The sequence below is a fragment of the Myotis lucifugus genome, unplaced genomic scaffold (assembly GCF_000147115.1).
Source record: "Myotis lucifugus unplaced genomic scaffold, Myoluc2.0 scaffold_7, whole genome shotgun sequence".
In the NCBI taxonomy this organism is placed as follows: domain Eukaryota; kingdom Metazoa; phylum Chordata; class Mammalia; order Chiroptera; family Vespertilionidae; genus Myotis; species Myotis lucifugus.
In genome coordinates this window covers 15,409,299-15,429,350 of record NW_005871055.1, presented here as the reverse complement: position 1 = coordinate 15,429,350, position 20,052 = coordinate 15,409,299, and the positions used below count along the sequence as shown (strand labels likewise).

At 44.4% G+C, this 20,052-nt stretch overlaps 1 protein-coding gene across 1 annotated transcript in view; it reads left to right on the top strand.

Annotated features, from left to right (window-relative positions):
• Positions 1-6,865, top strand: part of TNFRSF19 (TNF receptor superfamily member 19) — a 93,048-nt gene extending 86,183 nt beyond the window's left edge. Inside the window, exon 11 of the mRNA XM_006083600.3 lies at positions 6,379-6,865. Within this exon, the coding sequence (XP_006083662.2) occupies positions 6,379-6,390 (12 nt within the window). The 3' untranslated portion in view covers positions 6,391-6,865. The remainder of the gene's footprint in view (positions 1-6,378) is intronic.
• Positions 6,866-20,052: the final 13,187 nt, after the last annotated feature.

Below are 20,052 nucleotides of genomic sequence, written 5' to 3'. Positions count from 1 at the left end.
GTTGCTCTCCCTCTGTGCCCCTCCTGGCCCAGTCAGGGGCCTGGGTACTGAGGCAGCACTATGGGACATGCTGCATGTGCTCCTGAGTGAACCCTTGTCTACGCAGATCAGGAACATGCTAATGTCAAAGTGTAGATGGAGATGTATTCCTTTTAGGTTGTATATTAATCTAAATCTGCAGTACTTTATTTTTTAACTTCAAGCTCATTCTGTAGGCATTTATAGGGAATTTTATACAAAAACATTTGTTGTCTCCGGAGCAAAAATAAATTGTTTCTCAAAAAAAGAAAATGAAGAAAAGATAAGTAAGAGAAAGAAAACAAACAAATTAGACAGTTTAAAAATGATGATGGAATAAAATAAATTTTTAAAAAATGCATACCTCTGTAGTTGGGAAAGACTTTTACTGACCTTGTTCTCTTGAGCCATCCCTAATTTTAATAACTTTCATGATAATAAGAAAAGACTTAAGAGTTAGCTTAGCCCTAGCCAATTTGGCTCAGTGGATAGAGCGTCGGCCTGCGGACGAAAGGGTCCTAGGTTTGATTCTGGTCAAAGGCATGTACCTCGGTTACAGGCTCCTCCCCAGCGTGGGCCCTGTTCAGGGCTCATGCAGGAGCAACCAATCAATGTGTTTCTCTCACATTGATGTTTCTCTCTGTCTTTTCCTCTCTTTCCCTCTCTCCCTAAAAATCAATGGAAAAATATCCTTGGGTGAGGATTAACAATAACAACAACAAAAAAAGAGTTAGCTTAGCTGAGGGTAGGTCTCAAGGATGGCTGTGGCCCACAAACCTTTGGGGTTGAGGACTCCCAGCAGTCCAGAGCAGGTAACTGGCCTTACAATAGGTTAGAGATGCATGGAGAGGCCTCCACCCGCTTCATAACTAATCTCAGTATCCCAATGGGATGCCTTGCCAGGTACTCCAAAATAAAAGTCATAGAACTCTTAGAGTTTAATGCATTCCATTTTCAGTACAAGATGTTGAAGTTTCTTTTATATCAATTCAATTGGCATCGATATCAAACTTGTTTGTGTTACCATCACAAATATCTATTACATCTCCCCATACATCGTTAGGGAAAAGTCTGAGTAACTAAAATGACTGTGCTACCAGCTCACTACTGGTATTTCAGAGTATTGTCAGTAAATGGAATTACCACTCATCTTAATTTTGTAGCTTGTCCCCAATTCTGTGATGTAAATACTAAGGAATGAAACATTTTGATACCTAGTTATATAAAAGCCAACTCATTCTCTACCTTTTTCTGTTTATGTTGTTGGTGAGGAGGACATAGGTTTGATAGGCACTATTATCACAGTTACATTAACGTAAAATTTTAGAAATGTAGTTTAGTATATAAGTGACATTAATTCCTTTTCAAAGAGTGTTATCAAGGTGATTATGACATTAATCATTGACATTAATTCCTTTTGACATTAATGACATTAATTCCTTTTCAAAGAGTGTTATCAAGGTGATTATGATCTGCATAAAGTTATTTTCAACACAAATTATTATGTAAAGTTATACATGAAATGGATGAGGAAGCGTTACATTCAAGTTACACAATGTAATTTATTAATGAAAGGTTCTTATCTACACTAATAAAAGAGAAACATGGTAATTAGCGTACGACCGCTACCCTTCCCATTGGCTAATCAGCATATCCTTATGCAAATTAACACTTGGGTTGCGGGAAACGAGTTAAGTCGGCTCGCGTGAATTGCGCGTACTCCGCGGGAGCCGTCTTAAAACTCGGTTCATATAGATTTGCGGTGGAGTGCGGGAAACGTGTAAACTCGGGCCGATTGTAACTGCGTATTACCAAATATTTCATTTCAATCGAACCCATACTTCAAAAGATATAGGCATTTTAACGCGCCATCTTATATTTTGGCGGGAAATTCACCCGCAACCCAAGTGGTAAACTGTCAGCCAAGATGGCGGCCAGCAGCCATGCACTGAAGCGAACAGGGAGGCTTGCTTGCTCCAGTGATGGCGAACTCCAACGTTCCCCGCCTGACTTGCCGGCCTCTAAGCTGCAACTCTAAGCAACTATGTTGCAAATATAGAAGCTAAACAAAACCCTAGAAACCGGCTTTCAGTCAGCCGGGCTTCAGCCAGCTGGACCGCAACATTGTATCAAATACAGAAGGTAAAGGCCAGAAACCTGCTTTCAGCAGCTAGGCCTCAGAGCTAAAGCTGGCCCAGAATAGAAAAAAAGAAAAAGAAAAAAAGGAGCAGTTGGAGCTTCAGTCACCCGCCAGCCGGAAAACGGCCCTCAGCCCCTCACACAGACTGGCAGGCACCCCAGTGGGACCTCCACCCTGATCCAGGACACCCTTCAGGCTATTCTATATTAGTAAAAGGGTAAATACCTCCCGGCACCGGGATCAGCGGAGCAGCAAGGCTCCAGGCACCGGGATCAGCATGACAGGGGGCAGAGCCCAAAACCCCTGGTCCCCCTGCGGCTCTGTGTGTGACAGGGGGTGGGGCCACAACCTCCCTATCTGCCCTGCTCTGTTCGTGACAGGGGAAGGCGCCCCAACCCCCTGATCAGCCCTGCTCTGTGCCTGATAGGGGGGAGCTCCCCAACCCCCTGATCGGCCCTGCTCTGTGGGTGATAGAGGGTGGCACCCCAACCCCCCTCCACGGGCCTTGCTCTGTGTGTGACAGGGTAGAGCCATAACCTCCCCATTGGCCCTGCCCTGAGTGTGACAGGGTGCAGCGCCCCAACCCCCTGATCCACCCTGCTCTGTGTGTGACAGGGGGCGGTGCCCCAACTCCCCTATCGGCCCTACTCTGTGAGTGACAGGGGGAGCTCCTCAACCACCTGATCGGCCCTGCTCTGTGCATGACAGGGGGGAGCTCCTCAACCCCCTGATGGGCCCTGCTCTGTGCATGACACGGGGAAGCTCCCCAACCCCCCTGATGGGCCCTGCTCTGTGAGTGACAGAGGGCAGAGCCCCAACCCCCTGATTGGCCCTGCTCTGTGAGTGACAGGGGGCAGCGCCCCAACCCCCTGATCGGCCCTGCTCTGTGAGTGACAGGGGGTGGCGCCGCAACCTCCCCAATCGGCCCTGCTCTGAGCCTGACCAGGGGCTGCACCTAGGGATTGGGCGTGCCCTCTGCCACCCAGGAGCAGGCCTAAGCCAGCAGGTCGTTATCTCCCGAGGGGTCCCAGACTGCGAGAGGGCACAGGCCGGGCTGAGGGACCCCCCCTCCCTTCCCGAGTGCACAAATTTTTGTGCACCGGGCCTCTAGTTAGCTTTATAAGATGTGTTATAATTATTACATAATTTTGGTAAATCTAAATTAGACATTCTGAATTCAAAAAATGAATCATTTCCATTTTTACCCTAAAATTAAAAACAGCAAATAATGTATTTTTTTAAATATATTTTTATTGATTTTTAGAGAGAAAGGGAGAGAGACATAGAAACATCAGTGATGAGAATCATTGATTGGCTGCCTCTTGCACGCCCCTTACTGGGGATCGAGTTCACAACCAGGGCATGTGACCTTGACCAGAATCAAACCTGGGACTCTTCAGTCTGCAGGCCGGTGCTCTATCCACTGAGCCAAACCAGCTAGGGCAAAGAACAGCAAATAATCTTTTGAGCCCATTCTAAAAGATAACATTTTCCAGATTCTGAAAAGTACTTCTTCATGGGATGCATTTACTTAATGTGGGAAACTTGGTGAATGAAGCTTAATCTTCAAAAGAAAATAGGAGATAGGGGTAACTGTATCTCTTTGGGAAATTGATCCTCTTTATTTCAAGGGTCAGCCACATTTTTAACTGGAATCCAATCCATTAGATTCCAAAAAGCAATTCAGACTTCCCTCAATAGGTTAATTCTCCAACGTAGAGAATATACTTATTTAAAAATTTGATTTCAGCAGCTTACTATTGTGAAGCAAGTATAAGACTTTTAGTTCCTCAAGGTCATGTTTAGTCAGCTTGGCTCCTTGGCATGGGCTCATTCATAATTCAGGAAAGCACTGGATTTCCATTTAGGTGATGTGTAAGAGCAGCAATAGCCATAACAGACCTTTTTTTTTTTTTTAACGGGATTAATTTATTTTATTTTAAATAAAACTTTAAATTCCTCCCTAGGCATTCACTTTATTTTCAGTTTGTTAACATCTATTCACTCTTTTTCCAAGATTTATTGAGATACAGTTGACATATAACATTGTATAAGTTAAAGATGTACAATATGATTTGCTACACGTGTATATTGTGAAATGCATAACAGCATGTTTGTCTTTATATGGTGTTAAGTTCAGATTTCTTTTTTTTTAATATATTTTATTGATTTTTTACAGAGAGGAAGGGAGAGGGATAGAGAGTTAGAAACATCGATGAGAGAGAAACATCGACCAGCTGCCTCCTGCACATCTCCCATTGGGGATGTGCCCGCAACCCAGGTACATGCCCCTGACCGGAATCGAACCTGGGACCCTTGAGTCCGCAGGCCGACGCTCTATCCACTGAGCCAAACGGGTTTCGGCAAGTTCAGATTTCTAATGCATGCAGCATTTGTTTCCAAGCACAAATGCTTTCTTGTGGGTGGTTTAAGACCACCCAGAATCTGATGATGAGAGTTATGGTTCAGAATAAAGCCAATAGGTGTCAGAGCCTTTCTAGGTCTGTATGATTTAATTTTTCTCCCTCCCCAGAAGGGAACAGACCTAAGATATTTGGGACATCATTTGCTATGATGTTTGGGAGAAGGAGGCTTTTTATGGTGATGTTTTTTTAACCAACATTTTAAGTGTCAGCATAAAACAATGGGAGGAATGGTAAGAAAGATATTAAATGACTTGGATTCTAGTTTTTTAATCTGTTAAAATCTCTATGTCCTTATTGACAAAATGAGTATAATGTGCCTCCCACAATAATGTTAATGTGCTTATTATTATATCTATTGATTGACATATTTAACTAAACTATCTCTGATGATCGAGAGTATTTAAGAAGTTTCTATTTTCAGATAATCTCCTTAGGCCTAGAGGGGGATTTTTTTAAAAAAATGTATCCAATATGTCACTAATGCCAAATTAGTGGTATACAAGTTAATGAAGAGTCAGTGCATAGAATGAAGATTTCACACTTACAGTACTGACAGTTGGCCAGTGCCTCGTCCCCTCATGAGGTGAGGTCACTGCCCTCTGTGATAAGGACAAATGTAAGGGCTCCACTTTCCAGAGGACATCAGCCCTACGAAGAGTGTGAATATTCCAAGGAGAGCATTATAAAGGGAATCTCATTCCCAAACTATTTCTAAACTTTCTCCATTAGTTTAGTGTAAGTTTTAAATTCAAAGATGAAGAATGGCACTGTTCATTAATCATCTTTGTTCTTTTAAATAAGGGTCAAAAGGCTCCTAAGATCTTTACCTACTTTAAAGGAGTACAACACAGAAACGGGTTTTCTATGTTTAAATGAGGTTAAAATTGTTTGTTAATACACTTTGTTTGCTATGGGTTACATCAAGCATGTCAAACTCAAAAACTAACAGGGGCCAAATAAACAAGGTTTAAGTTTATGTGGGCCGCAAAAAAACAAGTTTCAATTTTCATAGAAACGTAGGTTTATTTCGATAGAGACATGCTGAATACAAAGGACTAAAATAAATGAGTAATCATTAACATAAAATAATAAAACATTTTAATAAAAATTAGTATTTTTTCTTGAACATTAACTTACCAGACACTGAATAACTGCACAAATTAATAAGCATAATGCAAATAAAACTATTTTTCTTGTTCTCTGAAAGCAAAATATTTCCTGTTGTGCACACCAAACAGTATAAGACTAATGACATGGCAACCGGCTGCTAAAATATTTGCTGCTAGTATTAGTGGAGAGAAATGGTGTGCCTGCACATAAGGTGTGTAAGGAAAATGAATGCAACACGATTATAGTAATCAGTCATTAGTGAACATTGTAGTTTGTTATTAATAGTTATGTGTAACAGGATATTGTAAAAATTAAGTTATAAAATTTTTATTAAAACGTTTCTTACATACCGTTATATTGACTGGGCTGCAAAAATATTCGTTGTGGGCTGCATGCGGCTCGCGGGCGGCGAGTTTGACATGCTTGGGTTACATTATCATTTTTTTAAGTACTGTTTGCAAATATTGAGTGACTGTGAGTTGTTATAGAATCTTTATTTTATTCTCAAAGTAATGGGTACTTGGATATATGAACACCATTACATGAGCTTCTTGTCTGTATGTGATTAAATTCATGTGTATTACTAGTAAACGTTTTATATATAGATTTTTTTACAATTACAGTTTCCCAGCTTTAATTTGTAAGGTATGGTTTTTTAAAGCTCTTCTTCTGTTGCTGTTTTAGGAAGCTTTTTAGGACTCCATTCTTTCTGGATTAGAAGTGCACGTATGGAACCCAAGGGGCACGCACTCCTCCACTTACACTTATGAACTGAGCAGTCTGGACCTTGCATGGCTTCTGGGGGGAAATATAAATCTGAATCAAACTGATGGCTTTTTAAGCCTTTCAACCAGTTGCTTCTGAGCCAGACCAGCTGTAAGCTGAAACCTCAAGGAAGAACAGGACAAGACTGCAGGCATTCATGATGCTTTGCATCTTTCCTAAACAAGAAGTTTCTGTGCTACAAGTGTGACTTCAAAGACTGATGCACTGAGTTGGCAGCCAGGGAGGTTACGGACCAATAACAAGAACCAGAAATGCAGTCGTGTGTATTTTCAAGGTGAATGTGGTTTCACAAGACTAAAGACCCAAAGTATAAGTTTTCATCTATATTTTCTTGTAAAATAATTTCACATAGTCAATTATCCTACTAAAAGTCAATGTTATATTAGTTACCTTAGTTTTTATGTAGAATGGGTTCAAAAATGAGTGTTTCTATTTGAGGAAGGTCACTTTTTTGTCATCTAAACTAATTGACCTGGGAAGGCTAGAATTGGCTTCATTCTGCCTGCCTAAATCTTGGGTTTATTAGTTGAAGTCAATTGACCTAACTAGAAATTAGAGGAAAACAAGTCTTTTTAAGAATCAACACTTCTAACCTCAGCCAGCAGCTCACAAACACCTACCTGCTGGAGCTACTCATGAGAGGACTGCGTCAGGGAACAAGGTGGGGAAAGGCCGCCATCACCCTGAGTCCAAAACCACTGAACACACACATTCTAGAGACTTGCATATTTCTGTGGAAATCAGTTGGTATGGCAGCATCTGTTACTCTGTCCCTGTGACAGAAGATGCAGAATTTCTCTTTTATAGAAAAGTATTTATTAAGATAGTCTTTTTTTTTCTTTCTCTCACCCCTCACCCACCAACCTGTTCTCTGTATCTATGAACTTGGTTTGTTTGTTTTTTTGTTTTGTTTTGCCTATCATACTAAGGAATTTAGAAATGACAACATATCTGGTCCCTTTACTACTGAAACATGTCACCAAGTGAACAATCTTATGAGATACACTACATAATATAACCAGGAGAAAAAGCAGTTTGTCAGCAGCCTTTGAGTAAACAGCCTGTCACTGCTGCAATGTAGTTTGACCAGGACATTACAGTGTTCCCTCTGATCTCATCAGCTTAGTTAGGACAATAATGTCCCATCTTAGCCAGACGATGCTGATTTAAGTGTGGAGCTTCTGTTCAGATGCTTACCCCATCCCGTCTCACATTGGTATTTACACACTAGAAATATCACTATAGCCAAGACAGAAATAAATGCAGATCAGGCATGAACTGGGGATGGCTCATTTCTCTTCATCTTTTATGGCCCAGAGAGGAGTTAATTGAACAGGATTTATTGTTTCTTTCTTAAACCTACATGATCAGATCTGGCCTTTTAACTGATTCCATTAGCTTTGTCCCATTTGCACTTTTTAAAAAAGAAAGACCTTTCAACATCAGTGTGTTAGAATGTGCTAAAATATTTTGTTTCAGAATTACCCCATCCAAATCAGTGTCTTTTACCTAAACTGAACATTTAAACTGAACATTAAAAATCTGGACATTATTATCTTCTCACATCACCCCATACGTTTCTCTCTTTGTAAGACATTAGTAAAACCTAATGATTCCTTTTCTGTGGCTGGAACAGTTTCTCTATCCATAGTTTCAGGCTCTGATATGTGCATGTTAGCTTGCCTGGGTTTGTCCTTCTCATGACCTCAGTTCATTTAACTGAAATACGAAATTAGAGTGTCTCATGGCAACTCACAATTTTGTGTGAGCACCCAGTCATAATCGATTGATTTCTATTTTCTTCTTGTTTGTGTGTTGTGTTTTTTGTTTTGTTTTTTACCATAAACCAATAGTTCTTAAACTTTGGTACTCACCAACTCTTATGAGAATTGTCTTTAGGAAACCCAGGTGAAATATTTAGGACTTGACCACAAGATGTCTATGAAAATGCTTTTTAAATTCATATACGTGTTCCATTGTTTGCAATCTGATCATTTTTGTTATGAAAGAGGGATGATCAAAGTAAGCCAAGGTTGTGCTCATTTTTGTAACCTGAATATATTTTCCATATGAGCCCTCATTAACTTTAAAGACAAACACTTGCTGGAGAATGAGAGCTAGATTGATGAGAATGAGACTAGCCAAAAATCCTGAAACTTCACTTTTGATCAGTAGATAAATACTTAGAGTTGAAAGTCAATTTGACTTGATACTGCATTTGAAAAATCCTGGATTATTTTTATTAAGATGAAGACATTTTACCCCACTACTATAGACACATACAGTGTTATATTCTACATTCTTTGTAAACATTTGAGGAAAATCCATTTTGCATTTCACATTGTTGGAATACCCTATAGCACTCAAATAAACACAGCTGCTAGAGTGCTGAAGCTGGAAACTCATTAAGTAATAACATGGCTGGGAGTGCATAATTGTGACTTTTAATGCTGCAAGCAGTCATCGACAAGAATGAGACAAGGATTTGAAAGACAACCATATAAAGGCATGGGTTTTCTAATTTTATGTATATGGAATATATATTTCAAATATAAAATTTCTACTTTAGATAAAGTTAATGTTGCTGTTACCTAGGTTAAGCACTACTTACTGTCTATGCTAGTAAAAATATAAACCATAAAAAGGAAAAAATATATCATTGCCTTAAGGTAGTCAGCTTGACTCAATTTAGATTTCATTATTATTGTTTTGCATACTGGAATTTTCTTATATGAATAGTTTTGTAATACCTTTTTTATTTGTGAATAAAATTGTTATCTGGTATTCTTATTTGCATGTTTAGAAGAAAGTGATTGATGGTGTGAATGCACACCATCTTGCTGTCCCATGTGAGAGTCTCATTAAGTTCTGATCTTTCCAATATAACCCTTTTGGCCCCTCAAACTTTATGAGAGAGATTTGAAATCCTTACTAGTGACTGCCTATATTTCTCAGGCATATCAAGCTACTGAAAATGCTTTGAGTTATTCGAGAATCTTTGGTATCAAAGTTTTATTATGATCTCTTTCTTTCCCTTCATTTTATGACACAAAAAAGGAAGGACTTATGGAAGAAGTTTTATGTATTAATTTTTTATGGAGGGCAATAGGCTGTTCTCCTGCAGAGGTGTGGACTAACAAAAGATAAGAACACTGGTCACTGTAAGAGTTTCCTTTTTCTTCCTAGCTTCTTACCTTCCTTCCTCAATCCCTTTATTCATTCTTCCCTCCCTTCCCCTCAGTAACCTATCTAATCTAATAAAAGAGAAACATGGTAATTAGCGTACGACCGCTACCCTTCCCATTGGCTAATCAGAGTGATATGCAAATTAGCTGCCAGCCAAGATGGCGGTTAACCGCCAACAAAGATGGCGGTTAATTTGCATACGTAGCCACAATGCTGGGAGGCAGATTGGAAACCCAGGTGGCAGGCAAGAGGTGGGGGGCGGGCAAAGGCGGTGGTGATCCCTGATTGCATTGTGGATTGGGGGCGGAGAGAGCCCCGGCCAGGCCCCCAGGCCGGTGATGCCAGCTGGCTTGCTTCCCCATGAATCCATGGCATCAGAGGCAGAGAGCCCCGGCTGGCCTCCTTCCCAGTTTTTTCCCTTTCCATCGGGGGAGGGGAAATCTTTGCCCAAGCAGCGGCACCCCCGGACCCCTGGGATGGGGTTGCCGGCTGGCCTGTTGCCCCATGATCGCCATGGCGATTGGAGGAAGAGAGAGCCAGGGGCAGGCCAGGCAGCACCGCCAGAACCCTGGGGGCCAGGGGTGCCGGCTGGCCTGCGCCTGGTGATCGCATGGCAATCGAAGGGAGAGAGCGCTGCATTGCCATAGGAGAGCCTGGGCGCAGTCAAGGTGGCACCCCAGGCCTGTGTGCCGCCTTGCCTGCCTCCCATGATTGCGATCAGCACTGAGGCTGCTTCCCCTCCCTTGGACTGGCTCCCTTAGTAGTCCTGCAGGTTGAATCTGAAGAGGACAGGCCAGGCACCAAGGGACCAGCGCTGCCAGCACTTGAATGTAAGCAGACAGAAGGAAAAAAGACCTTGAAGGCCTGTCCAAGGCGGGTTTGCGTTTAAAACCAAGTGGGGTGGTCCGGATCTGCAGGCACTGACAACCATGGCACTGCGGCTGCTTCCCCGCCCTAGACACTCCACAGGGTCACTTGAGCCCGCCCTGCTCCAGATGAAGTGTGATCACTGCACACGGAAACAATATAGTAAAAAAATAATAACCGATGACCAAGGGCCCACCTCCACGAGCTCACGGGAGCCTCTGAGCAGTGGACACCCCGACTATTTTAGGGGCTTCAGGTGAGCTGGACTTGACCACATTTGACACAGAAGGGTCAGGAAACCTCCCTGGGGGACCGGCGGTACGTCTGATGGCGGATCCATCCTCCCTGCTGCCTGCCAACAGCTGCCTCCTCCGCGGAGAATGGGAGAACAAAGGGAGGGGGAGATTCTGCAAACCCCAGAGGGAATCCAGGGTCCCAGGTACTCTGCCCCACCCACTGACACTGGCTATGAGGGCACTGCAGCAGCCAACCAGCCTCATCCTCCTCCCCCCGCCCCTCCACCCCACAACACACACACACACCTACTGGTCGCAGACGCAGGGAGCGCCCTTTCTGAGGGGAGACGCCCACCAGGTATACAGAAGGTATACAGAAGGCGCTCAGCGAGAAGTCCCCACAGGTTGTGTTTGCACCTTCATGCTGTCTCCCCGCCCCCCGCCCCCCGCCCCCTACTGCAATGCTGAAGGAAGCCTGATTCAGAAACACCCGGCTGTTAACCACCCTCACGGAAAACAGCGTGTGATAAACATGTCCCCCCAGACGCCTGAATCTGCCTCAAAAGGAAGACCCTACAAACCCGGAGCAGAAAGATGGGGACTGAGACAGAAGGTCTGGGGAAAGCAGGGCTGCCCCACCTGCTCTCCGTCCCCCTCCCTGTGTGAAGCGCCTGCACCGCCGCCCTTGGACAGAGGCCTGCGAAGGAGTGAAGAACTGTGGCTATGCCTGTGGCTGCGCTTGGCCTGCCGTGGTGGATAAGCAGGAAACACATTTATGTTCCAGAATCTAAAACCATCTTTTTGGGTAACAGAGCAAATAATGCAAGACCCACACGTGTTTCTAAACAGGAGTCTGTCTGGCTGCGTGTGAACCCAGATCGAAGGCCTGCTCTCCACCGAGGAGGCTGCAAAGGCTGCTCCTCTCTCCAACAAGGCAACCTAGAGGTTTAAAGGGAAAAGGAGAGATAAATAAAACAAAATAGCAACAAGCTCTGAAGCCGCTGCTGTCAAATCCTCCGCGCGGTGGTGACGTCAGAGCCTGTCTCCCCGCGCTTGGGGCTCAGACAGCCAAGCTGCTGACACCTGCCAGGTCGCCTGACACCGGCTTCATCTACCCACGGCCACTTTCAACCTCCCGCCTGCTCCTGGAGCCGGTGGGCTTGCGGATGGAGGCTTCTGTGTTAAAGCAACCCTGTTGGTGCAGCACAGACACGTGTGGGCTTTTTAATGAGAACCCCTAGCATCACTTCACGAACGTGTTTTTAACTGTTCTGAGATCACGCTCCCAGCCTTGGCGACTCTCAAATAGGCCTCAGTGATTCCACTTGCCCGATGCAAAGACTGACCCGGGTTTCACGGAGATGGAACCCTCGGTCTGGAACAGACCGGGAGAAAAAAGCAGGGTCTGATCGCAGCCCCATGGCAGTCAGTGCTGGGTCGGTGTGGTGGAAGTCAGTCCTGCAGTCATTGAACATGGGGTCAATTAATATTAAGTGACATAGGGTCAATTAATATCTCTTTGAGAGGAGTTGAGAATATAAAGTACAGTGTAGAGCAATTACTTATATTATTTCACATAAAACTCTTTTCAACTAAGATATTTTTCTTTATTTAAAATGTATCTTTATTGTTGAAAGTATTACAGATGTTCCTTTGTTTTAGTTTTTTTTTTTTCCCCATTGATCTCCTCCACCTTGCACCCACCCCTTCCAGGCCTTAGCCAGACTACTGTCTCTGTCCATGGGCTATTCCTATCTAATACATAAAAATCTAGAAAGATTTAGAGAAAATAAAATAAAAGATATGCCATGTAAATGTTGAACAGAAGCGCTGAAGTTGCTGCATGAATACTTGCAGGCTTGAAGCCAAAACACAACTTATGAGATAAAGTTAGTCATTGTAACATAACAAAAGGTTCCTTTCACTAAAGAGATAAGATGGATCCCAATACTTATACACATAATAGAACAGTGTATGGGTTCAGAATGAGCCTCACCAAGATGTGTCTCAGTGGTATGCAGATTTTTGAGCTAAGGGCAATTTTAGCTTCAGGCTTGAGTGAAAATTCTGCCCCTCCCTTTAACTACATAAAAAAAATTGAATTAGAGGCCTTGCCCATAATAAGACATTATCCTATATAACAAAAGGCTAATATGCAGACCGACAGACCAGCAGAACAACCGGTTGCTACGACATGCACTGACCACCATGGGGCAGATGCTCAATGCAGGAGCTGTCCCCTGGTGGTCAGTATGCTCCTGCAGGGGGAGCGCCGCTCAGCCAGAAGCTGGGCTCATGGATGGCTAGCGCAGTAGCGGTGGTGGGAGCCTCTCTCGCCTCCACGGCAGCACTAAGGATGTCTGACTGATGGCTTAGGCCTGCTCCCCACTGGCAAGTGGACATCCCCTGAAGGCTCCCAGACTGCCAGAGGGATGTCTGACTGCCAGCTTAGGCCCAATCCCCTGGGGAGCAGGCCTAAGCAAGCAGCTGGTCATCCTGAGAGGGCACAGGCCAGGCTGAGGAACCCCCCGAGTGCACAAATTTTTGTGCACCGGGCCTCTAGTCTACACTAATAAAAGAGAAACATGGTAATTAGCGTATGATCGCTACCCTTCCCATTGGCTAATCAGCATATCCTTATGCAAATTAACTGCCAGCCAAGATGGCGGCTGGCAGCCAGGCACTGAAGCGAACAGGGAGGCTTGCTTGCTCCAGTGATGGCAGACTCCAACGTTCCCCGCCTGACTTGCCGGCCTCTCAGCTGCAACTCTAAGCAACTATGTTGCAAATATAGAAGCTAAACAAAACCCTAGAAACCGGCTTTCAGTCAGCCGGGCTTCAGCCAGCCTGACCGAAACATTGTATCAAATACAGAAGGTAAACAAAGGCCAGAAACCTGCTTTCAGCAACAAGGCCTCAGAGCTAAAGCTGGCCCAGAATAGAAAAAAAGAAAAAGAAAAAAAGGAGCAGTTGGGAGCTTCAGTCACCCGCCAGCCGGAAAACGGCCCTCAGCCCCTCACCCAGACTGGCCAGGCACCCCAGTGAGGACCCCCCACCCTGATCCAGGACACCCTTCAGGGCAAACCAGCCGGCCCTCACCCATGCATCAGGCCTCTATTCTATATAGTAAAAGGGTAATATGCCTCCCGGCACCGGGATCAGCGGAGCAGCGAGGCCTCCCGGCACCGGGATCAGCATGACAGGGGGCAGAGCCCAAACCCCCTGATCGCCCTGCAGCTCTGTGTGTGACAGGGGGCGGGGCCACAACCTCCCTATCAGCCCTGCTCTGTTCATGACAGGGAAAGGTGCCCCAACCCCCTGATCAGCCCTGCTCTGTGCCTGATAGGGGGGAGCTCCCCAATCCCCTGATCGCCCTGCGGCTGTGTGTGTGACAGGGTGCGGCGCCCCAACCCCCTGATCGCCCTGCTCTGTGTGTGACAGGGTAGAGCCATAACCTCTCCATCGGCCCTGCCCTGAGTGTGACAGGGTGCAGCGCCCCAACCCCCTGATCTGCCCTGCTCTGTGTGTGACAGGGGGCGGTGCCCCAACTCCCCTATCGGCCCTACTCTGTGAGTGACAGGGGGGAGCTCCTCAACCACCTGATCGGCCCTGCTCTGTGCATGACAAGGGTGAGCTCCTCAACCCCCTGATGGGCCCTGCTCTGTGCGTGACAGGGGGGAGCTCCTCAACCCCCTGATCGACCCTGCTCTGTGTGTGACAGGGTACGGAGCCCCAACCCCCCTGATGGGCCCTGCTCTGTGAGTGACAGGGGGCAGCGCCCCAACCCCCTAATTGGCCCTGCTCTGTGCATGACAGGGGGTGGCGCCGCAACCTCCCCATCGACCCTGCCTTGAGTGTGACAGGGGGCGGTGCCCCAACCCCCCAATCGGCCCTACCCTGAGCGTGACTGAGGGTGGCATCGCAACCTCCCGATCCGCCCTGCTCTGTGCATGACAGGGGGTGGCGCCCCAACTCCCCAATCGGCCCTGCTCTGAGCCTGACCAGGGGCTGCACCTAGGGATTGGGCGTGCCCTCTGCCACCCGGGAGCAGGCCTAAGCCAGCAGGTCGTTATCTCCTGAGGGGTCCCAGACTGCGAGAGGGCACAGGCTGGGCTGGGGGACCCCCCTCCCCCCCCCCCGAGTGCACAAATTTTTGTTCACCGGGCCTCTAGTCCTATATAATTAAAGCCTAATATGCTAAGTGTCTGGTCGTCCAGTGACCAGTAGACTGTTCAACCAATCAAAGTGTAATATGCTAATGGTATGCTAAGGCCACTCAACCACTTGCTATGATGTGCACTGACCACCAGGGGGCAGACGCTCCAACCGGTAGGTTAGCTTGCTTCTGGGGTCTGGCCAATCAGGACTGAGCAAGACGGGCCAGACACGCCCTAGAGCCCTCCCACGGTCCCTCCCCGGCCCCAATCATGCACTGGTGGGGTACTTCGTTCGGCCTGGCCTGCACCCTCTTTCGATCTGGGATCCCTCAGGGGATGTCGGAGAGCCAGTTTCGGCCCAATCCTGCAGGCCACTCCCCTCTTGAGGGTACCAGACGCAGGGCTCATGGCTGGCAAGCACTGCTGCTATGGTGATGTGAACTTCTCCCAATTGGGACTGATTGGGTGCAAGCCTGTGGTAGGCACAGTGGGGCCGGGATGAGTGGGAGTGGCAGGTAGGAGCTGCAAGCAGCGTTGGACTGCGGGTTTCCACCCGATCCCCGCAGGCCACCCAGAGGAACCCCACCCATGCACAAATTTGTGCACTGGGCCTCTAGTATTATTAGATTTTAAAGGAGGGCTTTAAACTTCCTCAAAAAAATGGGTTATTTTAAAGCAATATTATATTCTCTCAGCTGGTTAGTCTGTGGTGTTAAAGGACACTGTGGCTTTCATGAGCTTCTTTAGCTTCTTTCCCTTTTCCACACCATGACCCATGAGCCCCTTGGCTTATGTAGACTGGTGTCCATGTAGAATGGCTGGGAAAAGTAACTCAAGCTTATGAGATTCTAACAGCAGGTCTGAAGTATTCTATAGTCACATAAATGAGATTTTCATTATTACCACTATTATTAAGATCTCTTTGCTATTAGCTACTTGTCATCCTGAATTTGTCTGTTTGTCCCATTTTAACTCAATAAGGTATTTTCTGATTTTTAAAAACCTATTTGGCATCCAATAAGGTATATACATACAGCTTAAATTTATCATTTGCTCATCTTTAATATCTAAGAATTTTCAATAAGACCTGGTATGTGATTCTAGAGATATAATTACACTGAATCAAGTCAGCAGTTCACAGTAACATTGCTTATGTCACATCTCAGCCAGAGGAAGATCACACGGTATCTGTTATGGAGATTAAGCAGGCCAGGGTCAGGTCCTTTCATGAACCACCAATGGCATTTGAATTAGTGTGATTTATGGTTGCTTTCAAATCAGCCTCTCCAAAAGACTTGAATTTTAAAAACTTAAACAGCAAACCCCCTTTTCTGGAACCATGGGTGGTCTTCTGAAGCAGGTTTCAATTAGTGTATAACAACAGAGGATTCTTTCTTTTTATCTTAATTTCTAATGGAATTAAGGATTTGTATTTAAGACAGAAATAGCTCTGCTCTATCAATTTTGTTGTGGGGTTGAATTTACCAAGCAGAACACTGCAGAGGGATTTTCCTTAACTTGTCTGACTATTTACAGTAAATAGAAGATTTGCAGAACACTGTTGGCAATCCTTTAATAGCTGATTAGGGAGGCAGGCTGCCCCACAGAGAGACACACATCACACACCTCGATGTATCAGATTTTAATTGTTTCCCTTGATGTTATCAATACAAGTCTAATTCCCTTCAGAGGCCTCTAAGAAGAGGCCATTCCTTCATTCATCCATATACTACTATACATTTATACAGGGTATGTACTTGGTTATTTATGAATGCAATGCCAGTGTGAAGCAGACACTAAGAAGTACGAGAGAAACAAACTTTGAAGTATTTATAACATACATCTTGATTGTAACACAGGTGCAAATTTTTCTGGGACATGGGGGAGCAGGGTCGTTCTGGGCGAAGTCAGGAAGAGCACAAAAGCTGCACCCTGAAGAGAGAGGGTGGAAGGAGCTAGCATAGCACATGCAAAGCCCAGCTTGTTCTGAGAGTGACAGAGTGTGAGGAGCAGGGGTGAAATTGCTGAGGCCTGAGTTCCAGCTTGACAAGCGTCTAGTGCAGTGGTTGGCAAACTGCGGCTCACGAGCCACATGCGACTCTTTGGCCCCTTGAGTGTGGCTCTTCCACAAAATACCACGTGCGGGCGCGCACATACAGTGCGATGGAAACTTCGTGGCCCATGCGCAGAAGTTGGTATTTTGTGGAAAAGCCACACTCAAGGGGCCAAAGAGCCGCAGTTTGCCGACCACTGGTCTAGTGGGCTCTGCCCCAGGCTTTGAACTTAACTGAAGGGAATATACTTGCCTTTAAACCAGGGGTGGGGAACCTTTTTTCTGCCAAGGGCCATTTGGATATTTTTACCATTATTCCTGGGCCATACAAAATTATCAACTTAAAAATTAGCCTGCCATATTTGGTTAAACATTTAATTAACTCACCCCTAATGCCTTGGCAGGGCCAGATCAAAATATTTTGTGGGCTCTATATGGTTCGTGGGCAAGACAGTCCCCTGCTAAACAAATGGATGACACAGCATAAAACTCTCAAATCTCTAGTCTTTTGTTTTTTTACCACTGCATAGTATCTCTTACCCTTTGAAACAGTATGGAGGGACCTGGAGAGTATTATGCTAAGTGAAATAAGCTAGTCAGAGAAAGACAAGTATCACATGATCTCACTCATATGTGGAATCAAATGAACAAAATAAACTGATGAACAAAACAGATCCACAGACAGAAGCATGGAAGAGACTGGAATCTCAGAGGGAAGGTGGGGAGAGAGTGGTTGGGAAGAGATCAACCAAAGAATTTGTGTGCATATATGCATAACCTTCGGACACAGACAATAGGGTGGTGAAGGCCCGTGACAGAATCAGAGAAAGAAACTCTATCATTTGCAGTTCCCAAGCATCATTTTCATGAGTCCAGTAGAAACTTATTCCCCAAGATTCAAAGTCCCTGCAAGCATAATTTCTCCCTTCCCCAAAAGCCAACCTCACCTACATAATCTTATCACTCAGGCGATCAATCTGTGTTCATTCTAAGCACAGATTTCTGTACTGCTCTCTAACATTGGGATTCAGGGGCCTAGGAATGGCACCCCAGGAAATTTCTCTCATTGGTCTAAAGGCCCAGTATGCCAATTTATTAGTAAGTAAACTAATTCAGTTGTCAATTTCCACATTTCTTTAAATGGTGGAATTTATTAGTGTAGGCCAGGAACCTGAATTTTAGAAAAATTATACATTAAAAAGTACAGTAGAATCTATACACAAGGAAATAAGCTCATGGCATAGAAGGTGTTTTTGATTTTTAAACACATTCAACTTATCAACCTAGATTCACTACCTGTAGCTCTATGGGTTTTCACCAAAATCCACTTCAATAAAGAGTTACCACCACCAAGGATATAACAGCTTTGGAGACAGCATCAAGAGATACATTTCAAAGAAATCTTAAGTAACAGCAACATTATCAGAATAACAAATTGCCCAACCAAAGGACATTTTTGAAGATAATATTTATCTGGATATTAAAGGCTTATTTATTTAGAAAAATCTCAGTACTTTACCACTAGACCTTGTACACTGGAAATTTCTTTGATGAATATACTTAAAACTGATTCTTCATTTGGTGATCTGATGATAGTAATATGTAACAATTGATAACATCTCTTATGGAACACTTTAATATCAATTATTTCATTTGATGTTTACATCTGTCCTATGAATAGTGTTACAGATGAAGAAATTGGAACACAAAGAGATTAAATAACCAGCCCTAAAGATAATAAATAGTATAAAGTGGTATAAGACTGGCTATCATCAACAAATCACCAAACGACAAGTGCTGGAGAGGATGTGGAGAAAAAGGAACACTTGTGCACTGCTGGTGGGAATGCAGACTGGTGCAGCCACTATGGAAGACAGTATGGAATTTCCTCAAAAAACTAAAAATGGAAATCCCATTTGACCCTGTGATCCCACTTCTAGGAATATATCCCAAGAAACCAGAAACACCAATCAGAAAGGATATATGCACCCATATGTTCATAGCAGCACAATTCACCATAGCTAAGATCTGGAAACAGCCTAAGTGCCCATCAGTAGATGAATGGATTAGAAAACTGTGGTACATCTACACAATGGAATACTATGCTGCTGTAAAAAAGAAGGAACTCTTACAATTTGCAACGGCATGGATGGAGCTGGAGAGCATTATGCTAAGTGAAATAAGCCAGTCAATGAAGGAAAAATACCACATGATCTCACTCATTCATGGATAATAGAGACCATTATAAACTTTTGAACAATAATAGATACAGAGGCAGAGCTGCCTCACACAGATTGTCAAACTGCAGCGGGAAGGCCCGGGAGGGTTGGGGGGCAGGAGGGAGGGGGGTAAGAGATCAACCGAAAGACTTGTATGCATGCATATGAGCATAACCAATGGACATAAGACACTGGGGGGTAGGGGAAGCCGGGGTATTGTCAAGGGTGGGGAAAAAAAAGGACACATATGTAATACCCTTTGTAATACTTTAAGCAATAAAAAAAAATAAAAATGTTAAAAAAAATAAAAATAAAAATAAAAAGAGATCTTTGAAGAGAAAAAAAAAAAAGTTTTAGTCCAGTAAATGGGAGAGCAGGGATTTGAAACCTGGATTTATGACTTCCTAAGCCATGATCTTTTTGCCATGCAATGCAATTAGGAAGTAATTTTCCATATAAAGTAAAATTAAAGGAGATCCCAGGTTTCACGACATATTTATGCACAATGAAGGCATAGGATTGTTATAAGAGGGCAAAGGACTCCCTCATTCACCTTACAACACTAGGATAGACCTAGAAGGAACCTTAGAGATTGGCTAGCAGTTTTAGCTGGTGATCTGTGGAGCCCCAGAGTTCTGAGGATGATAGACCAGGAATAAGAGAGAGGGCTGGGGTGGGGAACACGGTGGCCCTACCCTAAACACAAGACATTTTGCAAATGGAGATGCTTCATGGACCTAGAGAATCCCAACTTCATCCTTAGTCTGTTGGTTCCAAATCCACTGATCTTCCTCCTACTCCAGGCTGGGTTTCATCCTAAATGCCTATCTTTAGTAGAGGGATCTCTAGTTCCA